The following is a 23,116-nucleotide window of genomic DNA, read 5'->3' as shown; positions in this document are numbered from 1 at the left end:
GGGTCTGACCTGACCTACCCTTTCCATCCTGAAACTCATTATGAAAGCCCCAGTAAGCAGAGCGGGAGCTCCAGCTGGCACTTGGGTTCACTGTTTGCACTGGCAGCTGCCGCGCGTGGTCACACTCGCTTGCTCACTCACCCTCTACGCTCCAGCACAGGGACCTACCGAGAGGCCCTGGAGCGAGGCCTCCTTTTGGGATGGTTTGCACTTTCTCTGGTCAAAAAGGCAGGGTGGGTGGGTGATGGGGGAGAAGGCCCAGATCCCACCCAGACCCCCTCCCCGTCACTCTCATCGACTACAGCACCTGGATGAAAACAGCCACCAAGTGCTGGCTGGCCATACTGGAGACGCATCTGGGGAGTTCATGGCACTGTGAGTTTCCTTCACAATCCAGCCCAACCTGTGCGACCCTGGAGACGTGCATGCGTGCGTGGGGACAGCGTCGAGAAGGCGGGAGCTGTGTGCGGGAGGCAAAGTACCGCAGCCCAAACCGGAGGCTGTGAGCTCACCTCTGCAACGAGCCCCTTTGCTGGAAAGGGAGCCACAGCACAGGCGAGAGCCCTCCAGCCAGGAGATCGTCACCTTTTGTCTGCTGGCCTCTGTTTTTAGCAGGCAGACAGCTCTTTGGGAACCCCTCCCCGCCCTCCCATGGGCTCCAGGACATACAGGAGTGTGTGCAGATCCACACACGTGTGTGTGTGAGCCTGCGGCGACAGGGTGGACTGTATTTGTGAATCCGCTTGAGACCAGCCAGTACTCACCTGAACTGCATCTTTTACATGCTTTAAAGTTGACTGTCCAAGCCACAAGAATGACCCTTACTGACCTTGTACAATACAATGTTTTTTAACCCTTTAGGTACCATAGACTTTGTATAAGTTTCGTTCACTTCATATACTGTGAGGAAGGGGGAAGGGAAGGAGAGCAGAGCTAATGGGTGGGGGAAACATCCTTTCTTAGGAAGGAACAGAGGGTAAGAAAGCCCCATCGTTCCTCTACACCTGCACATGCAGCCTCACAGCACCCACCCTGCCACCCCTGTCTGTTGATGTATGCTTTGCACTCTGAAATTTCTGAGTAGGAGAGTTGCCAAGGAGCCCTGGGAAGGTCATGGCTAGTTAGAAAGGGCAAACCAGCTTCCTCCAACCACGAGATTCTGTTATTTTTACAATCTACGTCTCTGGTACTTGAAGAGTTAAAACCCAGCTACTTCAAGAAGAAAAAGATACTTTACCTTTAGTTTAATGGATTTTACTTTGGTTATGATGCTCAGGAGGAGCCACCCTGACAGGGAGGTGGAGGGTGTTGTGCAGAAAGGTGTGCAATGCAGGGAGGGCTGCGGCATGCAGGCACATGCTTGCCAGCTGAGCTAGGAGGGGAAGAGCACCGAACGCCTCGGCAGGCTGCGGGAGGACGAAGGAGGCTTTGCCGTTGCAGAGACAAGATGCCATCGTGGTGTGAAACCGCCCAGCAAGAGACAGACAGACAGAGAGCAGGGAGCTGGTTTCATCAGGCTGCTAGAGCATGCAGGCAGGCAAGCAGACAGCAGAAGAGAAAAGAAAGAAGAGCCATGGAGCGGGCCAAGGAGGAGCTGAACAGAAAAGGAGCTGCAGAGGGAAGACACAAAAGCCTGTCCCGAGCCAGAAGGTCTGTGAGCCGAAGGATGTCACCCGGACCAGGGAGAATTGACTCGTTCCTCCAACAGCCAGCCAGGAAAAAATGTTTCACCGTGTTACAGGACACTGACAGTTCCCAGCTGATGTTTTTAAGAGTGTTAAATTAACGAAACTATCCCTATGAAAGCTGAGCTACACAGAAATAAACCAGGCCTCATTCTGGGCAGGTGCCAAGTTAGAAAAAGCCCCAAAGCCTTCCCCTTTCCCGGATCCCCTTCTCTTCACCCTTTAGGGAAAAATTTTCAGCGTCGCTAAGCCCTACTGCCGTCAGCTCCCACACCCCTCTTCCAGCCTGTTTTTATTGAACCAGAAAGCACAAATCCCAGACCCTCTTTTCCTCCCATCCCCATGAATCTCAAGGAGGCAAACCCCTTGGAAAACAGAAGCAGAGTGTGAGTAAGTTTGACACTTATTTTTCAGTTCCTTTCAGTTCATTTTCCCCCACCCCACAGTGATGCTCCCTCTGACAGTACCATACTGGGATCAGAACCAGCAGATTTGCAGCAGAGTCAGGAAAGGATTTTCTTTCGATACATGGAGAGAATAAGAAAAAAAAATACAAGGAAAAAAGGGGAAAAACATTTGAAGGAAAGAAGAAAACAAAATATCTTTGAACGGACTGGAGGCGCGAGAAAGCCCCAGTAAGGAATTCTGCCTATGCAGAAACAGACCCCCCTTTCCTCCCACTCCTGGGGGGAGAGAAAGAGAAGGAGAGAGACAGGGGAAGAGACAGAGAGACAGCAGGATGTGACAATTAAAACGAAAAGATGGGGCAGGTGCCCAGCCGAGAGCCCACTGCTCTCCCTTGTTAAGGACTCTAAGAGATGGGAGCAGGCGCGCTCTCTCCTCACACTGGTGACCAGAGCCATTTCTGAGTTAGTTCTGCTCCCAGCTACTCCAAACTGCAGCGGAGTGATTTAGTAGAGATGAGAGGAGACAGAAAACACAAAGAACAGCTGCCACAGCCACTCATGCAGTGAAAAAACACCTCATTTAAAAGCAAAGATCTGTGAAAAGCCCAGGTTGAAATATTGCCATCCAGGGTTATTGTCCCCAGGGCAACAGCGAAGGGAGACAATCCATTAAACTAAAACCAGCACATTTTGGTTGCGTACGCTCCATCCTGGTGTCATTAATATCCCCCCCCACAGCCTCCACATGACTCCTCTCTCTCCCCCTCTGCCGGAGCCCAAATGGGACTCTTCCCAGCGCTCGCTGGGCCAGCAAGCCTTCCTCCCTGAGGCTACAAAGTCGCTCATGGAAAAGAGCATGAGGACCGCTTTCCCAAAGGCTGGTGAAAACATTGGACTTTTGATTAATCACCTTCCCTTCTCCTCTTCCTCCCAATTCCCCCACTGTCTCCCTGCTCCATTGCTTGTGCCCCCCTTCCGGACAGCTGCTGCTCAGTTTCTGCTGGTGGACAGGCGAGCTGCTGCACGACGGTGGGGTGCTGTCCTCCCTGAGCATGCTCAGCACCAAGGGCCAGCGTGGCCCATCAACAGGCTCTTCACCGCTCCCCACCCCACCAAGTGGATGGTGCTAACTGGCCTCCCGTCACCGCCCCCCCCCCTCCTCCAAAAGCATGCACCAGCCCCACTCTTCGTTCACGTCTCAGCTATCTGGGGCAGCAAAGGGAGAAGGCAGCAGGTCCCAGAGGTGCCCCCCGCCACCACCCACCTCCCTGCAGAGGAACCCCAGATGTGGGATAAGCCGCAGCACCGCAAACGTCCGCCCCACAGCTCCGTACCCCTGTGCCCACCATCTCTGGCTCCCTGACTGTCTTCCCCTCAGAGAAGGGTGGGAAAAGGAGAGACACCTACTAGACTGCAAGGTGCGCTCTCTGACCTCCGGGGTGAAGGCCCCCAGGCCCAGAGCCGAGCGGGCAGCCAGTCGGAAGACATACTCAGTGTTGGGCTTCAGGCCTTCCACAGTGAAGGAGGTCGTTGGCTCGAAGTTCTTCGGCACCTGAGATGGGCGAGGGGGGAAGAAAAAAATAAAAACAAACAAAAAGGAGCAGAGGCGAGCCCTGCCTGGAGACACCTGCCCTACTCCCCTCTCTCAGCCACCTCGGGGACCGGAGGGCCGGGATGCTCCTCGGGACCCCAACCCTTTGCGCTGCTCCTCTCCGGACTCACCTCCCTGCCGTGGTCTCCTTCCTTATAGAGGAGCTCATACTTCACTATGATCTCCTGGCGGGGAGGGCTCCACGACAACACGATGCTCGTCTCCGTCTTGGCTTCCGCTCGGAAGTTCATCGGCTGCCCAGGAACTGACACAGACAAGGAGCCGACGGGGCAGAGAAGGCAAGATGAGAGACAGGAGAAACCACATTTAGTTGGCTAATTGGAAGACTCCTATCCTGTTTTCTTCGAAGCCTGTGTGTGAAGAGCATGTCAGCAGCAAAATGCCATGCTGTAGACTGGGCGGGCCCTTCTTCTAAAGCAGGGCAGGGTTAAATCCCACTGCAGGACTCAAGCATGTCCAGAGCTCCTGGAGACAGAAGAGTCCTACTGGATCACATGCCTCTTTCTTAGCAGTGCAGGATACAGCCCTTCCCACTAATCCCCAGTATTAAAAGATTCTGGAAGTGGGAAGCCCATGAACACCCCGTTGAGGATGCAGGGTTTCCTCACCAGCATCCCACGCCGTAAGCAGAGCACCCAAAAGTGTGCTGGGTGACAACCTGTGATAAAACATCTTTTGTTCTCAGCTCAACACATCTGCTGTGACAATTAAGGCTTTGGTTTGCTCCCCTTTTAGAAAAAGGCAAAATAAGGCTCATTCCCCACACATCTCTGAGAAGGTAGTTTCTGGGTACTTTAAGAAGAGTTAAGCTTCACCGTCGCCTGGGCAGTGAGTGCTTTTAGGTCTATTATAGACATTTAGAAACTGGAAGCAATAAGATACCTCACTTTGAAACAGGGCACAGCAGAAATGGATTCTCTTTGCATAATTGCTTGCCACACCCATTTAAGCAACCACCTTTCCGAGAAAAAACAGATCAGAAATCATGCACCAGGCTCCCTGGCTCCAGTCACTGGACCGAGCTTCCTCACAGAAGATTTCTATTTTAACCAAACTAAACCAATAAAGAAATAAATGCTCTGGTGACATGGCAGCCACAGCTGGATAATTCTATAAGCCAACACCTCTCCCTCCTGCAGCCCAGTGCATCCAAGGTTAGCAACACAGGTGCTCACCTCCTTGCTGCGTCTTAACCTGGATGGGGTCGGAAAGAGGCCCGTCTCCCACGGAGGTGAAGGCCAGGACCCGGACCGTGTAGGTTTCGTCCTCGAGAAGGCTGCCCACCGTGGTCAGGAGGCTGTCGTCCACGTTGTGCTTCTGCCAGTTGCTGACAGGTTGATCAGGCTCCATGGTATAATATACACGATAGCCACGGATCTGCCCGTTGGGCTCCACCGGTTCCTCCCACTGGATGATCATGGTGGTGCTGCTCAGCATTCGTCCCTGCACATTACGGGGGGCACTGGCAGGAGCTTGTTCCCCCGTGCGAGTGACCACAGACTCACTGGGAGGCCCCTGCCCGATGCTGTTGACTGCAGAGACCCAGATCTCGTACTCAGAGTTGGGGCTGAGCCCCCCAATACTGTAGCGTGTGGTGGTGATGTCCTCTTTGATCTGATATGGTCCATCCTGGCTTTTAGACTTGTATTCAATGACATAGTAGGACACAGGGTCTGGATTTCCAGAGTCCCAGGTGATGGTGATACTTGTCGCTGTCGTCTCTGTCACCACTGGCGTCCCAGGAGCCTTGGGGAGTGCTGAGAATCAGGAAGAACAGACATTAAAAAAAAAAACATATGCTGAAATGGTGCCTAATTGGGCTAGTTAGGGCTATAGGAGCCAGAGGCACAGTACCAATCACAGTGCGGCAGTTCAGTAAAGTGCTGCTGAAATATTATGAACCTAGTTATGCACTCTATTATCCTCCTTAAACTGCTCCATCAAAAGGAAAGCGTTCAGCTAAACATCTGGAATCATTAGCACAGACTTCAGCTGCACATCCGCCGGCTCACATGGCAGTAAGGAAAAGCAGTTTCACAGGAGCTCCTTCCGAGCATGTAATCAGATCTTCTGAAACAGCGCTGGCAGCCCGGCTCTGGCACTGCTGAATCTCTCCATGTTTAGCATGCAGGTAACAGTATAGTGCGGGCTGCACTCTCCAGAACTAGAAAACTATAAAAACTTGGAGTGCTTCCTCTCAAGCCACAAACATGTGTTAATACTCATCTCTCCTGTCCCTCATCCAGAAGACTACCTTTGGAGCTTGCTAGACACTGCACGCTAAATGTCGGACACCTTTAACAGCAAGCTTTATGTGTTTTCCTCACTACACGCTTTAGACTCTTTCCAACCTCATCTTCTCTAGACTTGAGCACCTCAAAGCTCTAACTTCTCCTTTCATCTTCTGACTGGGAAAGATTGCAGATGCTTACACGCAGGAACATAAGGGGGAACAGAATACAAGTGAAATGACAAAAGGCAGAAGGTACCAGCAGGGCAAGATTCCCCATCTGAGGAGACAGGATAGATGGAAGCAGAAGCAATGTTATCTTACACAGCAGCTTTTCAAATTGATAGTGGAAGACGGGGAAAGAGGGGAAGGAAGAAAATACTCAGGAAAATAAAGAGCACCTCAGTCCAGCCCCAGGCATCCTTCCGCTAGCACGAGCCCACTCCCTGTGCAAAAGCTCAGGATGAGTGTCATGTCAAAATTCACCAGTCCCTACTCATTTCTACTGTCAGACCTTCCTTAGTCAGATGCACTGATACAACAGGCTTGTTTTTCTTTAGCCCTCCCCTTCTCCAAAGTATTTTTCCTCCTCTCCCCCACCCGCCTGCATTCTTTCCCACCCGTTCTCTCCCCAGATCCCTCATGGGCAATGCCATCACTCAGAGCAGACACCAGCTCATACAAAGAGCTCTACACTCACCCAACCACAGGGGCATCCCGCTTGGGTTTTAATACACCCCTGCCGAGGACAGAATAGATTGAAGATTGCACCCGTGCTCCTCTTGGGAATTGCTAGCTGGAAGCTGGGGTTATTCCCCTTCTTGCTGAGGCAACAAAGGCCACTAAGATGCTGGAACTAGGCTCTACTGCAAGGGCATACATGCCAGAGATCCTCAGGGCCTTGGCTGAATCTCTAACCTTGGAACAGGATGGCATGCAGGCTTCAAGCCATCCAAGGCTCCTTGCAAACTGCCCAGCCAGCCTCATACCCCAGGACAGAAACAAGCATGCAGGGGTTTGAATCACAGTTTTCTTCATAACAAACAGCTCAGTGGTCCTAAAGCAAGGAAAGATCTCAAGCCACCAGCTTCCCCTTCGTTGTGGATTTCTTTGTGTGCGGGATCCCCAAAGATGCATGCACAGATCCCAGCACATGGCACACGCGGTGCACGAGTTTGTCTTCCTGCTCATGCTCACATACCTACGCATGTACCTACAGGCTTGTAACAACACGGACTTACACACATGCGGTCAGGCACCCACATGCCCATACAGCCACGTTGCTCCTTCTCCCGTGCACGCACATACACACACTCATGCACAACTACCTTTTTACATGCATAATTGTGTCCCCACACTCCTCATGTGCAGATCAGACAGTCACAGGCTCACCCCATGCAGACAGACAAAGACACGAGCAGGAACAGGTACCCACACAGTCACACAGTGACATTCCCACTCATGCACCGGTGAAGGCTGACAGGCACGACCACGTATCTACAAATGCTCACATGCATGAACGTGACACATGCCCACATTTGCTTTGCACACATGCTCAGACACTCTGTTACGACCGTGCACCCAACACGTGCCTTGCACATCTACAGACCCATGCAGCAGCTCACACGCTTGTGCATGCACGCTCCTACAAACATGCAGTCGGGGAACCCACGCACTCGCTCACGCAGGCGTGCTCACACTCTCTTACATTTCACCGTGATCTGAGCAACGGCTTCTATGACTCCCAGACTGGACATGGCCACACACGTGTAGTTGGCTGAGTCCTTGACATCCGTGAGCTCCAAGACATTACGGCCCACAGGCATGTCATCTTCAGGCGTCAGGTCCTCTGCTCCCTGCATCCACTTGACGTATGGCATGGGCGAACCCACGGCCACGCAGGTGATGTTGACGTTGCCACCGGGCATGATTTCATGGCTGACGGGTAAGATGGAGAAGCGAGGGGCCACACGGCGAACTGTGGATGAGACGCACAGAGGTAACAAAAAACAAAACAAAACAAAACAAAACAAAAAAAACAAACAAAAAAAGAAAGAAAGAAAAGAAAAAGAAGAAAAGGGAGAAAAAGAAAAAAGAGCAAAAGATAATTTAAATATAGATGGGGTTTGTCATCATTTATTTTCTTCCTTCATTAAAAACAAAACAAAAAACAAATAAATTAAAAAATCAAAAACCAAAAACCAAAAAAATTAAACTTCAAATAAATTTTTACTTCACAAACAATATATAGAATATAGACATAAAAGCGATATTTCATAGCAACAGGGTTCCATTGATCAAGATTAGACCCATCACAGCACAGATAAATACACAAAAATTTATTAGTAATTTCTCATCTTTACTGGCAAGAGCTGGCATGGCGAGCGTCGAAAAATCTCCTCCACAGCCGCTGGGGCCCCCAGCTCCCCGCTCCGCGCCCCGGGAAACCTACTCCTCCCCTTTTCCAGTGGAGTCTGACTCCCATATCACCTTCTCCCACATCAAAACAAAACAGCCCCTCCACCACCACGGCCTGAAATGGTCCAGGTGCCTCCTCCATCTCCAGAGAGGGGCCATCTCCCACCGGCCGCTCCGTGCCCGAAGGATGCTGCAGAGGTGGGGTGGTGGCGAGGAGAAGGCTGGGATGGAGATGGAAACTTCTCAAGATTTTGCCTTGTTGGACCCAGAGAATTCAACAAAGAGAGAAGTATCACATCCCCAAATGCCAGAGACACACCACTTGAAAAGTAAAGAGGCAAAAATATAAAAACTGGGAGGAGAGGGAGTCCCCGGAGCGGGACAGAATTTAGTTCGTGTCTGCGTGTGAGAACCGTCCAGGGGGAGGCAGTCCCCCTGGAGCGAGAAAGAGTGTGGAAAAGATGAGAAACTCTAATGAAATTTTTGTGGTTTTCGGGTATAGAAACCCTAACGAAGCCTCTTTAAGATCTGACACGGTTCCATCGATAGATGCAGCTCTCAGAGTCACAAACATCATGCAAAATAGGTAAAAAAGAGAGAGAGAAAAAGATAGAAAGAGAGAGGAAATGCAGAGAAATATAATTTATGGGCGGCTAGCAAATGCCCACATGGATACTGAATAGAAAGTGAGCGACAGAGAAAGAAAGGAAGACAAGGAGAAGGAGAACAAGGAGGGGAAGGGAGAAAGAAGAGAGAGAAAGAGAGGGAGGGGAGGGGGAAACCCACTTTAATGCTGCATACTTTTTCTAGCTGATGTGACCCAATGTGGTGGCTCACATTGTCACATCTCAGCCCTGGCGGAATAATAAATAGAATAGAATTAATAAGAAAAACAAGGTAATGAAACTTTAACGTTGAGAAAACAGTGACATGTTCTGTGCATCTCCTTAGCAGAGAGGTGGATGCAGCTTCCAGACCTTACACAATAAGAACATGGACGCAAAGGGGAGGGTGCGGTTTCCTTGGCTCCATTTTCTGAACTAACTGGGCTGGCTGGGTGGCCGAGGTGGGTGCTCTTCCTTAGGGGTGAAAGCAGGAGAACAGACAAAGGAGAAACGTTAAGTGGATCAGAGGGGCCTTAGGGAGAGAGTTGAGGGCAAGGTCCCATCCCGCAAGCAAAGACAAAAGGATACAGACCCCGAGAAGATGCAGGCACAGCAGCAGACTAAGGAGAAAAGGAGTGCAGGATTCCTCCAGCTTCAGAGACAGCCATGCAGTCAACTCCCCTCAGGTAGGGTGAGCAAGGGGGCAGGAGAGTTAGGAGTGCTGGGGGCCTGAAAAATATCTGTCCCTGCTGTCCTATTCCCAGATAACCCCTCTGAACAACCTCTCTAACAAATCAGTGGCAACTGCATCCATGCAAAAGCAATGCAAAGGACATCAGAGCTTAGCCTGCCATTGCTCTTCCCAAGTCCTAGTGCCTTCAGATGTCCCCTGGAACCGATGTCTTGGGTTTTTCCAGTATTTATCTTCCAGCCCACTTCCCTGGCTGCTGCTCAACATTATGATCTTTTCAGATGGGAAGGGCGCTGCCAGGAGAGGTAGTAGCTGTTTTCCATTTAGTGGGGCTTTGTTAAACAAAAGCCAAATATAGCCCCTGCCTCTTCCAGCAAGCTGGCAAGGAGGTGTCTTCATAGAAAGGTGTGCTCTTCCCATCGTGCTATCAGATCCTTTCCTGCACGGTTACCAGAACCCAGGAACCAGTACTGAGAGGCAAGGAAGAGAAGACTTCCAGATTTGCGGCATTAGGAGCTCAGAGATGTCACAGGAGAATTCCTGCATGCATGGATTCGCAAAGAGAATGGATAGCATGCCCTCACCTCCAATGTAGCTGGGGAGGGGACTGGACTGCGGAGGGACAGACTGCAAACTCACCTGGACACTAAGACTAGAAGATGACTTTCTGCTTAGAGAAAGGTGTAAGGAGAGTACCACGGTATTCGCACAAAACTCAGGCATCAGCACCGGCTCAAGAGACCAGGCAACATGCTCCTTTCTCCCGCCTGTCACACCGCTATGGAAGACTTTTAGCCCTAGACATGAGGGTACGTCCCTGTTGCCTACTCCATCTTTCTGTCCACTGTCTGCTTCAGGAGGTACCGCATTTCAGAAAATGGAGCCATGTGAAGACCACACCAGTCACAATCTGAGACAACATGGAGAGAACTTGAAAAGAAACAAGTGGGGTCAACATGCAGACAGATCTGGGGTGGGGATGACTCTTTTGAGGAGGGGCTGATATGTAACCTTCTGGAGAGGGGAGGCAAGGTGGGAAGAGGTGAGGAGAAATGGGGAGACATATGCCGGACAAGATCCGGTCAGCAAACAGCATCAACAGCAACAAACAACGGCAGGTGGGATGCAAACACTGAGTTGTCATGGAAACAGAACAAGACAATTAATTCAAACCGAGGCTAATCACAAAGAAATAAAACCGAACTAAAAGAGAAAGTTAAAAAAAAAAAAAAAGAGAAAGGAAGAACAAACCAGAATTTAATAACTGAAAAGCATCATTTGATGTATGTGGAGTGCTGAGAATCGGAGTCTGAAGGGAACAGACTGCTGCTGTCTGTGTGGTTTTGGGCAGGGAAGGGAAGAGATCCACTCACAAAACACAAGCTCAGGGCCAAGGAGCCGGAGCCGTGCAGAGCACGCTCACGAACAACTGCGAAGCAGTTCTCCCCACCCTCCTCGCAGTACCCCGGGGTTTAGGTCAGCTTGGTGGGGTCTCAGGGCAGCATTACTTTTTGGCTCTTTTAACGGCATTTGTCACACTTAACTAATGGGAAGCAACCAGCACATCTGGATGCCAGCCCAAAACAATGCGCATTCTGCAAAAAGGGAGAATTTGGATCAGGGTTAGCAGCAGGCTAATGCAAGACCAAAACCGGCAGTAGCACTTCTGTTGTGCATCCTGGTTTAAAAAAAGCTACACACTCCTGTGTGTGCACAAATATACAAACATCCACACACCAGTCTAGGATGTGAAAATAACTCCAACGTTAAATGGTGGAGACCTCAGGGAGTCCCTAGATACATCCCTGCTACGGCTCAGGGCTGTGACAACCTCATTTACTGTAACAGGAAATACTCATAGGGTCATCTCTGGATACCAAGAACCATCATGCTGCTGTTTATTTTAATTGCTGTACCACTCTGATTTGGCTCTTGACATGAGATTTGTCAAGCTGAGAATCTCTGGGTCAGCGTTTAGGTCAGGGCCTATGAGGAGGAAAGCGGTGGTGGGAAGAAAGCTTGAAGTGCCGCTAGAGATTGAATCAAGAACAATTTCACCTCTGGATCCAGCTGGGTTTCACACACAGCAGCTGTAAGAGTGAAATTTTACATGTAAAAAATGTGGTGAAGAGATTCCTTCCATTTTGCTATCCAGCACATTCAAAGGACCAGAAAGAAAAGAAGAACAACCCTCTCTGGAAAGGAAAAGTTGGGATGGGGCAGTCAGGGCTCTACTTTATAGACACTTATCTAATACTTTTACCAATTTCTGGTTTCAAGAAGCACCCTCCCTGAGCTTCAGGGATGTTTGGTTTCCATGACAGCTTTGTCAGACCTGTTTTACGAAGCCAACCTTGCATGCATACACATATGTGCATGCTCCATGTGCATGTGCAACATCTCCCAATATACACACACAAGCAGGCACACACAAACACACATTTTCAATGGCCAAAAGACTCTCAGGAGCTTTTTTTCAAACAAGGATACAGCTTGTTACTGAGAGAACCAGATTTTAGAACTGGAGCTGGACATTTGTGATGCAAGTCATACTATTTCAATGCAGAGAAGCCATTTCTGAGACACAGAAAGATTTCTTAAGTGCAGTTAGTTATGAGTCTGTTTAATATTGTCTGTTGGATAAGTATTTCACACAGGCAAACCTGCACCCCAAATTCTGCATAACATAACCTTCATTAGAAACAGAACAGATCCGTAACTTTTCACACCCTTGTAAAGCCAATTGGTTTTGTTGCTGCTCACGGATGCAGAGAGGTTAACCCAGTTTGTGTTCTGTGAGTGGTGTTTTCGGTGCATTATTCTTTCCAACAAGAAGGTACCAATCAACATTGCTAAGGTTCCCCACCACCACCACTCAGTTAAAAAGAGAGCTGGGGTCCACAAGGTGAGAGATGTTTTTGAAAGGGACAGATTTACAGACCTGATCGGAAGAGACACTGGGAGATCCAGGGTTGACTTTTGCAACACCAGAATCCATCCTTAAAATGAGTTCCCAGGACGCTGCTAGTGAGAGAAATCTGAGGACCAACCAACCAGTTTGTGCTGAGGAAACCCACCGGTTCCACTTTTTAAGCCCCTTCCAGATTAGCTCAGGGAGAAAAATGTTGGAGGAGGAGCGAGGTGGGGAAAGGAGAACGTACTGGACAAGAACCCGTCACTTCAAACCCCGATTCACATTAAACCAACTAAAAGATAAACAGATTTTATATCTTAAAGAAATTAATTGAAAAAGGAAACAAAAGAAAGTGAAGTGACTGGTTGAAAGCACCAAACAAAACCAAATGGTATTAAACATTTTGACACTCAGCAAGCTGCTGCTCCAAATGAGGTGAGAAGGCGGACATTATTGGCCATTTTGGTGAGACAGGAGTCATTCCGTCTTGCTCCAAAATGAGGAGGGGGTAGGGGAAAGGGTGCCAAAATAATGTGCAGCCTCTACATTATTAGTGAAGCTTAGATTACACCTGTCCTCCCCTCCCAAAAGGTGGTCCGTCCCTGCCCCTGTGCTGTCCGTGCAGCCGCCTCTGCCTTCTCCCTCTCCCATTCCAATTGCAAGTTCATTCCGCTGGGGCGAGACGCTGTTCGGGTTTGGATTTCCGACCTCCGTCCCTCCAGAGGACGAGATACTTCCCTCCTCATGCCCATCTCCTTCCTAATTTCCTTCACGGTAAATAAAAATAAATAAGTAAATAGGTAGATAAATAAAGAATGAGACCAAGGCTTGGATTTGGTCTGGAGGAAATCCATTACCTTCCCAATCATCGTTACTTTTCCACTTAAAAAAACACATTAGTTGAGTGACAGGCTGGCTGAACATCTCTGGTCTTTTGTAATTCTTTTTTTTTTCTGTTGCTTTTTACAGGATTGAGTATAAAATAATCTGAACCCAATTGTTTTTCAAGCAGCTCTAACATTAAACACAGACTTTACTATTTTATTTTTGTTATTTTAATTTGACAAGGTGTAATCTAATTTTTTCCCCTAAAACAAAGAGAACAGCGATGCAAAAGGTGTAAGAGACACAGGCAGGCAGAGATTTCGAGATCAGTACAGCACAGTGTTCCTGCAAAGTGCCCTCTATAGAGAGATATCCATATATATCCAGTTTTGATTTTTTAATTTTGTTTTTTTTTTGGGGGGGTGGCTTTTTGTATCCATTTCCATTTCCTGATACCCTTGAGAAATCCTTCTGCAGAAACACAGCAAAGTTGTTTGTTTGCTTTGTTTGCTTTTGAACTAGAATTTCAGAGCTGAGGACACCCCAAACACGGACAGGGCGCTCCCCCACCCATGGAAGTGCTAACATAATGCTTAAAAATTGTCACAGAACTTTCCCTCCCTAAACTCCAGCGCCTGGAAGATGGCACTACAGGGGCAGCTGTACAAACTAGCGGTAGTTCTGCCTCCCTCCTTTTCCATTAAAGAATTTACCAATGCTCGTCTAAAAAGTTATTAAAATTCCTATATTTTAAAATATCATTGTTTTGACCTCGTGGCTATTTGTTAAATCTATAGTGCAAGTGAAATTATTTGCTTCTAACCTCTAAACGGCATTGAAAGCAAAAAGCTTACAACCATTCCACTTGTCTATTGAGGGACGGGCTGAGCAACCAGCAGCTCTGGTTTGATGGTCAAATTACATATGAGCAAAACTTAAACCAGGAGCAGGCTACCGGCTAAATTATCTGTTAAATTAGTCACATTTTAATATATTTTGAAGCTTTATTTCCTGAGGTCCTAGGCACACTATTTCTGCATTTTCTAAGGTTTTTATTTTAATGGATTTCAACTAGTTTTGCTATTATACGTTTAGCCCTGGCCTGTTTTCATCTGCAGTCTCTCAATGAGTTGAGGTTTTCCAGAGAGCCTTGAAAAATATTTGAAATGTTCTCAGCAGGACCTGGGCTGCAGAACCTGATTCTGGGTGACTAAGCACTGTACTTGACTCCCGCAGCAGAAGAGGCAAGGCCTAAGCAGGCACAGTGAGTGCACTGTGCTGTTTTAAATGCCTGCTGAACCATTTAAAACTCCCTGGGCTTGAAAAGAGCAGAGCAACAAGAAGCTCAAGCGAAGGGGAAAAAGGATTATCCCTGCAGCACCACAACTGCTGCCTTTTGTAACTCCTGACAGGGCACCACTGTGTGAAAGAGGGGAAAATTTTTAATTCTGGTAAATTCAACCATGACAATTTGTCCTGTACCAACAGCAGCAGCTCTGCATACTCAGAAGTTGCTAAAGCACAGCCCACACAGCTCTACGGTGCATTGTTCATTCTTCCTTTCCCTTTGTAATATGGAAGAGCATGCAGAGACTCTTCATCCTCACATACAGGGCTCTATCTTGAGCCAAGCAGCTGGCTATTTGGATCAAAACAGAGCAATCGAGGTGGAAGTCTGAAGCTTTCAAAATTAAGAGGAGGGCTACAAATTGCTCCGTTTCAAGGGGGTGAAACAGCTGTGGCCGTAGATCCTGGACAAGCAGACATATGCCCTCTCTGGGGCAAAGCCTGGACCCTGCACGTGTTGACTCACTGATGCTTGGGGAGAAAAATACCGTCAGGTATGAGCAATTCAACCTGGGTTTATCCACCAAAGTGGAGTAAGCATCTCAGCCCTTTTGGGCAAGATTCAAAGCCTCTTAAAAAGGCCAAAAAAGTTTCCCTTCCATCCCAGCTGAAAGAATGCCATGCAGCTCTCTGCATGGAAGCTATACACAGACATTTGCCTTCTGATTAGCTGTGAGAACTGCCAGGCTCTCAAACCGGCCTCCCCTGCGCTAAGCAAGTCCCTGTCGCTGTGCAAGGAGAGGCATGAAGCTCTCAAACACCAGCAGTGAGACAGCCATCTCGATACACAGGACTTTGAATCCGTCCTTTCCTGCAATCACTATGGGCCAGAAGTTTGATAGCATTTGTGGCCCTAGGGATACGGAGAAGCATCCAATGAGACTTTTGAAAGCCAGTTGAGTTGTATAGCTCCCATAAACATCAGCATCCCCGTCTTAAGGTGTGCTGACTTGCCCGCTAGAACCGTGTCTTTCTTTTCACTGACTACAGGTGAAATCTGGACAACTGGCTCAGACTAGAAACTTTCATACACCCTAGGCTGGTGGCACAATTCATCTCGCCTACTTCTGATTTGCTTTTGTGGGTCTCCATAAAGATGCTTCTGCATTTGACCTTGGAAATTCCCTGTTAGCAGACTCTTTGTTATTTTGGACCATGGCATGATCTGATCTGTAATAACACACAAGGCAAACCCTTAACCAATAATTTCAAGACCATGCCCAGAACTTTTAGCAAACCATATGAGCTCTTTCAGCCAGGTATCAAGTCTCTATTTCCTTGCCCAGTGTCATTCCAGCCTATCATGACTATATCCAATTTAGCTTTAGTTTATTGTTGTTGATGTTATTATTATTTTTATTGGCTCTTAAGGAAGAATTTAATCTTAAAACCTTCTCAGATCACAAGAGATTCTAGCAGCAGCAGTGCAGTTTGGACATGTTAGAAATACTTTATAAAAGATAAAAGAAACAAATAAAAAACAATGGTGTATAAATCCCTTTTTAATTGCACCTAAATCCTGAAACTCAAACTCCTATTCATGAAGGAAAATCCTGTAATTAGTAGTGATTATCACCTTTTAGTCCTAGGCAGGAGGGAGGTGGGATGGGAACACCTCATTTCAAATACTATTCCTTCTCTCTTGCTCTTTTTAAATAGAACAAGCCTTTTTTCTTCTTCTTTTTTTTTTTTTTTTTCCCTCTTTTTCTTTAAATAGAGCATTGGGGCTGGGGGATATCTTTTGGCTATTGTTGGCATCAAAGTTAGAAGAGCCACAGCTGGCCACTTCAGAAAGACATTATCAACAGTGCAGCATTTCGGAGTGGTACCCTTGTATCTAAGGGGAGAGGGGGAGAGACTTGAAAGGGGGAGGGGAGAATACCAGCACTGAGGGTCCGAGCACTGAAATCTCAGCATTTTAAGAAAAAGAGAAGGACAGACAGAGAGAAAGAGAGAAATAGAGAAAGAGAGAGACAGATACTGTGTCAATACTGCACTGGATTTCTCAAAAATCACACAGCTTTAATACCTGTACACTAGGAAAGCCACTCCTTTGGTAGATTATTGAGTAGTGAGGACTGATGGGCAGAGGGAAATGCATAAACAGGGAAAGGAAGGGCATTCAATTCTGCAAAGGGCAAAAGCACCAAGCATCAATGGTACAACTAACACACTGCAAAAAACCCACCTGTTTACTATCCCATGTGGCTCACCCACTCAGGATGCACACATGGGAAGCAACAGAAGCTTAATGGGGATAAACAGGGAGATGAGAAGAGGGAAAAGAGGCATTTTCAGCTAGAATGTAACTTGTCAGATTTCTTGTTGCTGTTTACAATAGAGATGCAGCTGCCAGATGTGTCCCAGCAGCCTCTTTGTATCTACCACTGCTGCATTTCTCTTCCCACGCTCCTTTAGAAAGGAGGGCTCTACCTTCTCTGGACCTGGCTGGTTTTCAAGGTGCCTGTAGCCAGGCAACAATGGTTAAATGACAGGGAAGAAAGAAGGTAAATGGGGAGAGGCAGAGCCATGAGATCCAGCTACCCTTCCGCAGAAGGCGGCTGGCTGGCTGCCCTTCATTTCCAACACTGCAAGGACGAGGCATCACCCTCCTACAAGGGAATCTGCCAAGCTCTGCTGATGAGACAAGGCGCTGCCTGACGATGGGGCTCTCCACGCACACATGGGTGCTAAAGGAAGGACAACTGCGTGTGATTGAGTAACACAGCAGGAAGCTTTCCGTCTCTCCCCATCCTGGGCTGACAGCGAATGAGCTCCCGTACGCAGCGTCTTAGGTATTACTGGAGGGAAATGGCCAGTTACCAGTGAGCGAGTTCTGCATCGCTGGGGTAGCCCTTCAGAGCAGGGATCAGGGTTTTTCTCTGTGTGCAGGATGTGGAACAAGAGCCACACCTCCAAGAAATATGTAAGTAATAACGTGACCCAGGGTCTGCTCTAACTCTTGGGACGACACCCTGGCTTCTTACCATCTTTTCCACTTCCCAGATCCCTCCCTCCCCCCAAAACAAAGGCTCGTCCCAAACAGCAGGGCTTCCATGGACAGGCGTTAGAGCTGTGTGACTCCTTTCCTCCTGGAGGGATTGAGGAGTTCAGTTACCACCGGGTGGGCAGGAACACTGGCTTCTCACAATGCGTTTGGAATAAACTACAGCACAGCATAACCAATCAAAACTGAAATAGGAAATCAAGAGAAAGCAAAAAACCCAACAGAACAAAAAATTTAGAAAGTAAGAGTAAATCCACTTCAAATAAACCAGAATTGTAAAAAAAAACTATACATATTTATATATAGAAAAAATAATTCATAATTAATTTAAAAAGTGGCATGCAAAGAAGATTGTTACATTCTCCTATCATGCATCAGGCCCAATGTCCAAACGGCAAGGTAACCATGACGACAAAAAAGTGCAAGAACTCAGCAACATTACCAAAGGATGCATAGAGAGGCCCACAATGCAACTCAACTCATCTCTGCGAGACCCGGGAACGGGCGGGTCTCGCTCATCTTAAAGATTTCTTGCTTTTTCTCTTTTTTTTTTTATTTTATTTTTTTATTTTTTTCTCTTAAGAATGTAAAAATGTGGGTAAAGAAAGTAAAAAAGAAAAAAACCACACCAACCTTCTCGTAGCTCTGAGGGATGTTAAGGGGGTTTGATGCGGAACACAATGACATGAGGAGAAGAGAAAAATAGGGGAAACACAGAGAGAGTAAAAAAAGGCCTTCTCAAGGCTGTCAGCTGCAAATTGATTGTTTTTTTCTCTTAACCAAAATAAAAAGAAAGGAAAAAAAATGAAGATAGTAACGACCCTCTTTCCTGCCTTCCTAACTTTCCCCCTCCCATCCAGCTAGGCACCTTCTGTTTAAGAACAACCAAGCTCTGTACAGAGGTCAGACTGTGAGCAATCCTAATTCAGAATCAGCACCCGACAGAGGTGCCAACCCCAGAAAGGAGTTCTCAGTTCTTTAAGTCCATCTGCTCTTTAGCGAAGGGGGAGCGGAACCTGTACCAGGCAGAGAAGACCCAGTACAAAGGAGATCCCAAGCTGGAAATCTGCTCCCCCAGCCCGTGCTCCCACCAGCCCCCACACCCAGCCCTGCTTGCACTAACTCCACAATGGGACTGAATAAGGAAAAAGAAATAATTAGAAGAAGAAAAGAAAAGCAAAACAAAACCAAAACATTTCCTTGCAATGTTAAAACTTACAACTCCTATCCCAGGTGTTCTATAGAGACAAGCATGTTATGGGAGAAACAAGTCAATTGGAAACACAAGAGTGTTCAAGACTCTTTTAAAACAAAAAACGGGAAGAAAAATGTGCATGAACTTTCCCTCCCACCAAAGCAAATCCATTTCAGAAATTTGTTACCTTTCCACGATATTAACACACAAGAAACAAGGAATTAAACAGCATGAAAAACACCCAAACCACAGGCCGAGCTTGCTTACACGGTGTTTTCTGCACTCTCTCGGCCGGCTAATGCTGGCTTTGTTTTTCAGGCAGGCCTCAGGTACACACAGGCTAACTTGGATAGAAAGAGGGCTATCCACCTGGAGCAGACTCTTATCCAGGTGCGGAGACAAGCAACTCCATGGTTACAACCTTTGTCTCCTGGGTAGTTTCCGAGTGGCCAGAAAGATAGCGGATATTTATAAATAAAAGAATAATGAAAAATCCCCACATTTTTTCCTGTTGTTTTGTTTTGTTTTTAAAAAAAAAAGAACCCAAAACATTCAAGCTAAGCTGTCTGCAAAGGCTTTAGCCCTGAATTAGTGTCAGATCCAGATTTACACTCCCAAAAGAAGAATTTCGGGGCCCAGGCGACAGGGCAAATTTCAAACGCAAATTTCCAGCTGGCCACAAAAGGCTATTTAAAAATTTAGCTTGGAAACATTAAATTATTAAAAGCCTTCTCTCCATGTGCATGTGATTTAGTGAGCGTGAGACACGAGAGAGAGAGAAAGAGAGAGAGAAAGGAGTGCACACAGGAGCATGGCTCTGCATTTGACTGCAGAGTTAACGTGAGTGTAGGTGGGAGGCGCTTCCTCTGTCGATGGGATGGAAATGGGAACAGTTTGCTGGGATGTAACTTTTCTTTTTCCTCCCAATGGTATTTTTCTTTTTTTAAAAAAGTGAGAAGGACCAGCCCTGCTCTCTCATTACCAAAAGGGTTTTGCTGTGGAAAGATATTAAACCAAAGCTACACACAAAATATTACAGGTCAGAGATTAAAATAAAATAACAAAGAAAGGCAGAAAGGCTATTGCCCCGCTGGGTGTGAGAACATCGAGGGGGCATCAAGCAGAAGCCAATCCCCCTGTCATCTGTTCCCCATGCTACATGGGTGAAGGAATCTGTCACTGCAGCAGAGACGTCTGCTGGCCGTCTCCAGCTTTCTGTGAGTCTGTGCCCATGGCCAGCGTTCGTGCCCAAGGAACCAGTGGCAAATTACTGCTAGTGAAGGGAAAACCAGCTGGGACTTAGGTGAGAAGTGAGAATGCACCCTCCTGTTGCAATCTGGTGAGATCTGGGGAACAGAGAGCTCAGTGGAGGGGGCTGAGAGGGTCCTCCCCTCCTCTCATACCCGCACCAGTAGAACTGAAACCTTCCCACTTCCAGAGAGCAGGGATCCTTTGGGAGAAAAGGGGATTATGGCCTCTTTGCAGCCAAAGCTGTTCATTCCCTTCTGGGCTCTGCAGGCTGATGCTGGCAGATTCTTGGGCACACTATTTTGAGTCACACTTGACTTCGCTGTGGGTGACACAGCCTTGTACTGCTGCTCTGCAACTCTGGCGTGGTAGCTGGAGCCACCAGCAATGGTGAGGAAGTCGGGGTGCACCAGGATCCCCCTGCAAGCTGAGCAGTGCCCTGTAAGGATCCAACCGATTAACACCAGTGCTTCCCCTGTGCTCAGGGACAGGATCGAATCAAACAGCTGGGGACAAAAGAAGGCCACGGGGAGGGAGATATTTGCCAGTGTTGTGAGCCGATGCGCTCCCTACCTCTCACGTAAAGGTTAGCAGGGGGGGAGTAGCGCACTCCGGCGCTGTTGCTGGCGACGCATTCGTACTTCCCCTGGTCTGTCTCCTCACTGCTTTCAATCTGCAGGCCACCTGGGAGGAGAGAAGAAGACCGCAGCAAAGACACGATCATCACCATTTTGTTTTGTTTTGGAGAGAGAGCAATAGCGTCAATGTTTTGCTTTTTCCTCCCCTTGGGCTAATACATACTGGGACACTGCCTGGGGGGGCTTGGGCTAAGAGCTCTGGGAGCACCGAGCCCTCTGCCGACGTCAGCTAACGCCTGCGCTCAGCGTTACGGCTTGACACATACGCAACACATACCCAAGAGAAAATTTAATACCCCCCTCTATACTAAGTGTTACTCTCTGTACTGAAATGATCAGCAAAAGTACCAACTTTTGTGGCTTCTGCAATGCAGGCATTCTGCACCAGAACTCATGAAATCAACTTCAATAATCCATATTACTGTCATCCCCAGAAATCTATCAGAAGGCAGTTGACTTTCCTTTGCTTGATTTGAAGCAGTGACCATAAAAGCGAAAGGCTTTGTCACCCACTGCCTAGGATCCCTGGAGCATTTTTATCACTGCTGCCTTTGTTTTGTACCTAAATGCCCGATTCACAGAAAGCCTACAGGAGATAAGAGTCAGTGTGAAAAGCACCTTACTGATAGTGAATATTCCCAAGGGAAAACCCTGTAAATACTGCATTGGAACTTCAAAATTGCCTGTGTGGTTTACACCAACTGGGTCAAAAGGATTAAGGTTTTTTTTTAAACCTGTACATTATTGCAGCCTACAAGAATATACCCAGAGCCCATACTAAACACTCCTGTAAGCAAACATGCAGAGATATGCAGCATGTAACTACATGGAAGAAAACTGCCTCATTTACCTCAGAAGGCTTCATCCCTGCAAAACTCCAGTTAAAATACTTACTACATAAATAATTCAACAGGCTATCAAATGTTTTATGTATTAGGAGTACATGATTATACTACAGATATGGACAGAGCTCACATGTGATAAGACTCTTAACTCCCATCTCTGGAAAAAAAACCTAAATATGAAAACCAAACAATTCCAGCTCAGCATAATATTACTGATAAAATCTTAAGTGAGAAAAGTGCAAATGATATCATTGTTAGTTGCAGATACAGCCTCTTCAGGAAGGAAAAACCAATGTGTTCAAATGAGAAGGACACGGAGCTCATGTTCCTCTGTGTGTGCATGGGTGAAAAACGATGCTGCGTGGGAAGACGTGAGGCTGTGAGAGTATTTATGACAGGGATGGGGTGTGATAGTGCGACTCCCGCCAGCATCCACTGTGCCTGGTAGCTCCCAAAGGCAGAACAGATAGGATTAAAAGAACAAAAAACCCCACCCAAACCACTAAACCAAAATAAATTCATTTCAAAAGAATCTGTAGGTATTTCAGCATAACAGGAGTTAGAAACCAAATAGACTGAAGCTTCACACTGAGACACCAGCTGAGCATATTTCATACTGAATTACAGCTTGAGCATGCTCTGTTATCGGAAAGTTCCACTTTGGTGGAGAGCCGGTCAGTGAGTTTTCCTTGAAATTTCTGTTAATTTGGACAAATCTGTGGGTTGCTTCCACTGGTTCCAGACAATTTTTTTGTGTGGCTCATAAGCATTGGTTGTCCGAGCGTACACAAGGGGAGACGAAGCCACATTGCAGAGCAGGAACAGAACCATGAACTGCAGGCAGGCAGCTTCGTCAGGGGAATACGGACTCACCCCTTTCATCTTGACCACTGCAGCTTTGCTGGTGAATGCAGTGGTGGAAATTATGCTGAGAGAGGTCAGTCAGTTTTCAGCACTTGTCAGGAGCCAATAGAGATGATGTGTGAAAAAGTAAATCTCACCTACAGCACCTCCTGTTGCTTTTACCAGCAGAGAATTATGGACTTTTATATTTGCCAGCGTAGATAAAACCAAAGCAGGGTCTTCCAAGGGGTGCACACCCAATTCCTGCTGACCTTCCATGACAGCTTGAGGTCTAGTATCTTTTTGGCTCCATTAAAGAGACAGTGCAGAAGCTACTTACCACTGGTATCTTTCCCAGAGAAACCTAAAGGTAAGAGAGTGGGGAGGAAGGGGAAAGAAGGCTCTGAAGCCAAACAAATGAGTATGCTGACATGGTAAGTGCTGAAGCTCTGACTGAGCAAGGATTGGAAAACTTTCACCACCATCGGTGGCTCGGGAGCACTTTGCACCAATCAAGAGAAGGTCCTAAGTATTTACCAAGCTTTGATAGCATTTAATGCTCAAGATAAACTTCAGTCCTTCACAGTCCTGGAGAGATTAGCTCTT

At 47.4% G+C, this 23,116-nt stretch overlaps 1 protein-coding gene across 22 annotated transcripts in view; it reads right to left on the bottom strand.

The window, feature by feature from the left end:
• Positions 1 to 23,116, bottom strand: part of PTPRS (protein tyrosine phosphatase receptor type S) — a 164,825-nt gene that overhangs the window by 41,344 nt on the left and 100,365 nt on the right. For 13 of the 22 annotated variants that reach the window (XM_030031769.1, XM_030031777.1, XM_030031773.1 and 10 more), the window contains 6 exons: positions 20,758 to 20,868; positions 18,375 to 18,386; positions 7,643 to 7,912; positions 4,880 to 5,461; positions 3,815 to 3,948; positions 3,500 to 3,644 (listed from right to left, as the gene is read on the bottom strand). In XM_030031769.1, coding sequence (XP_029887629.1) covers positions 3,500 to 3,644; positions 3,815 to 3,948; positions 4,880 to 5,461; positions 7,643 to 7,912; positions 18,375 to 18,386; positions 20,758 to 20,868 — 1,254 coding nt within the window. The remainder of the gene's footprint in view (positions 1 to 3,499; positions 3,645 to 3,814; positions 3,949 to 4,879; positions 5,462 to 7,642; positions 7,913 to 18,374; positions 18,387 to 20,757; positions 20,869 to 23,116) is intronic. The other 9 variants (XM_030031772.1, XM_030031783.1, XM_030031776.1 and 6 more) reach the window with 1 other exon arrangement.

This window comes from Aquila chrysaetos, chromosome 12 (assembly GCF_900496995.4).
Source record: "Aquila chrysaetos chrysaetos chromosome 12, bAquChr1.4, whole genome shotgun sequence".
NCBI lineage: Eukaryota > Metazoa > Chordata > Aves > Accipitriformes > Accipitridae > Aquila > Aquila chrysaetos.
The sequence above is the reverse complement of the archived record's forward strand: the minus strand, read 5'-3'. Positions and strand labels throughout refer to the sequence as shown.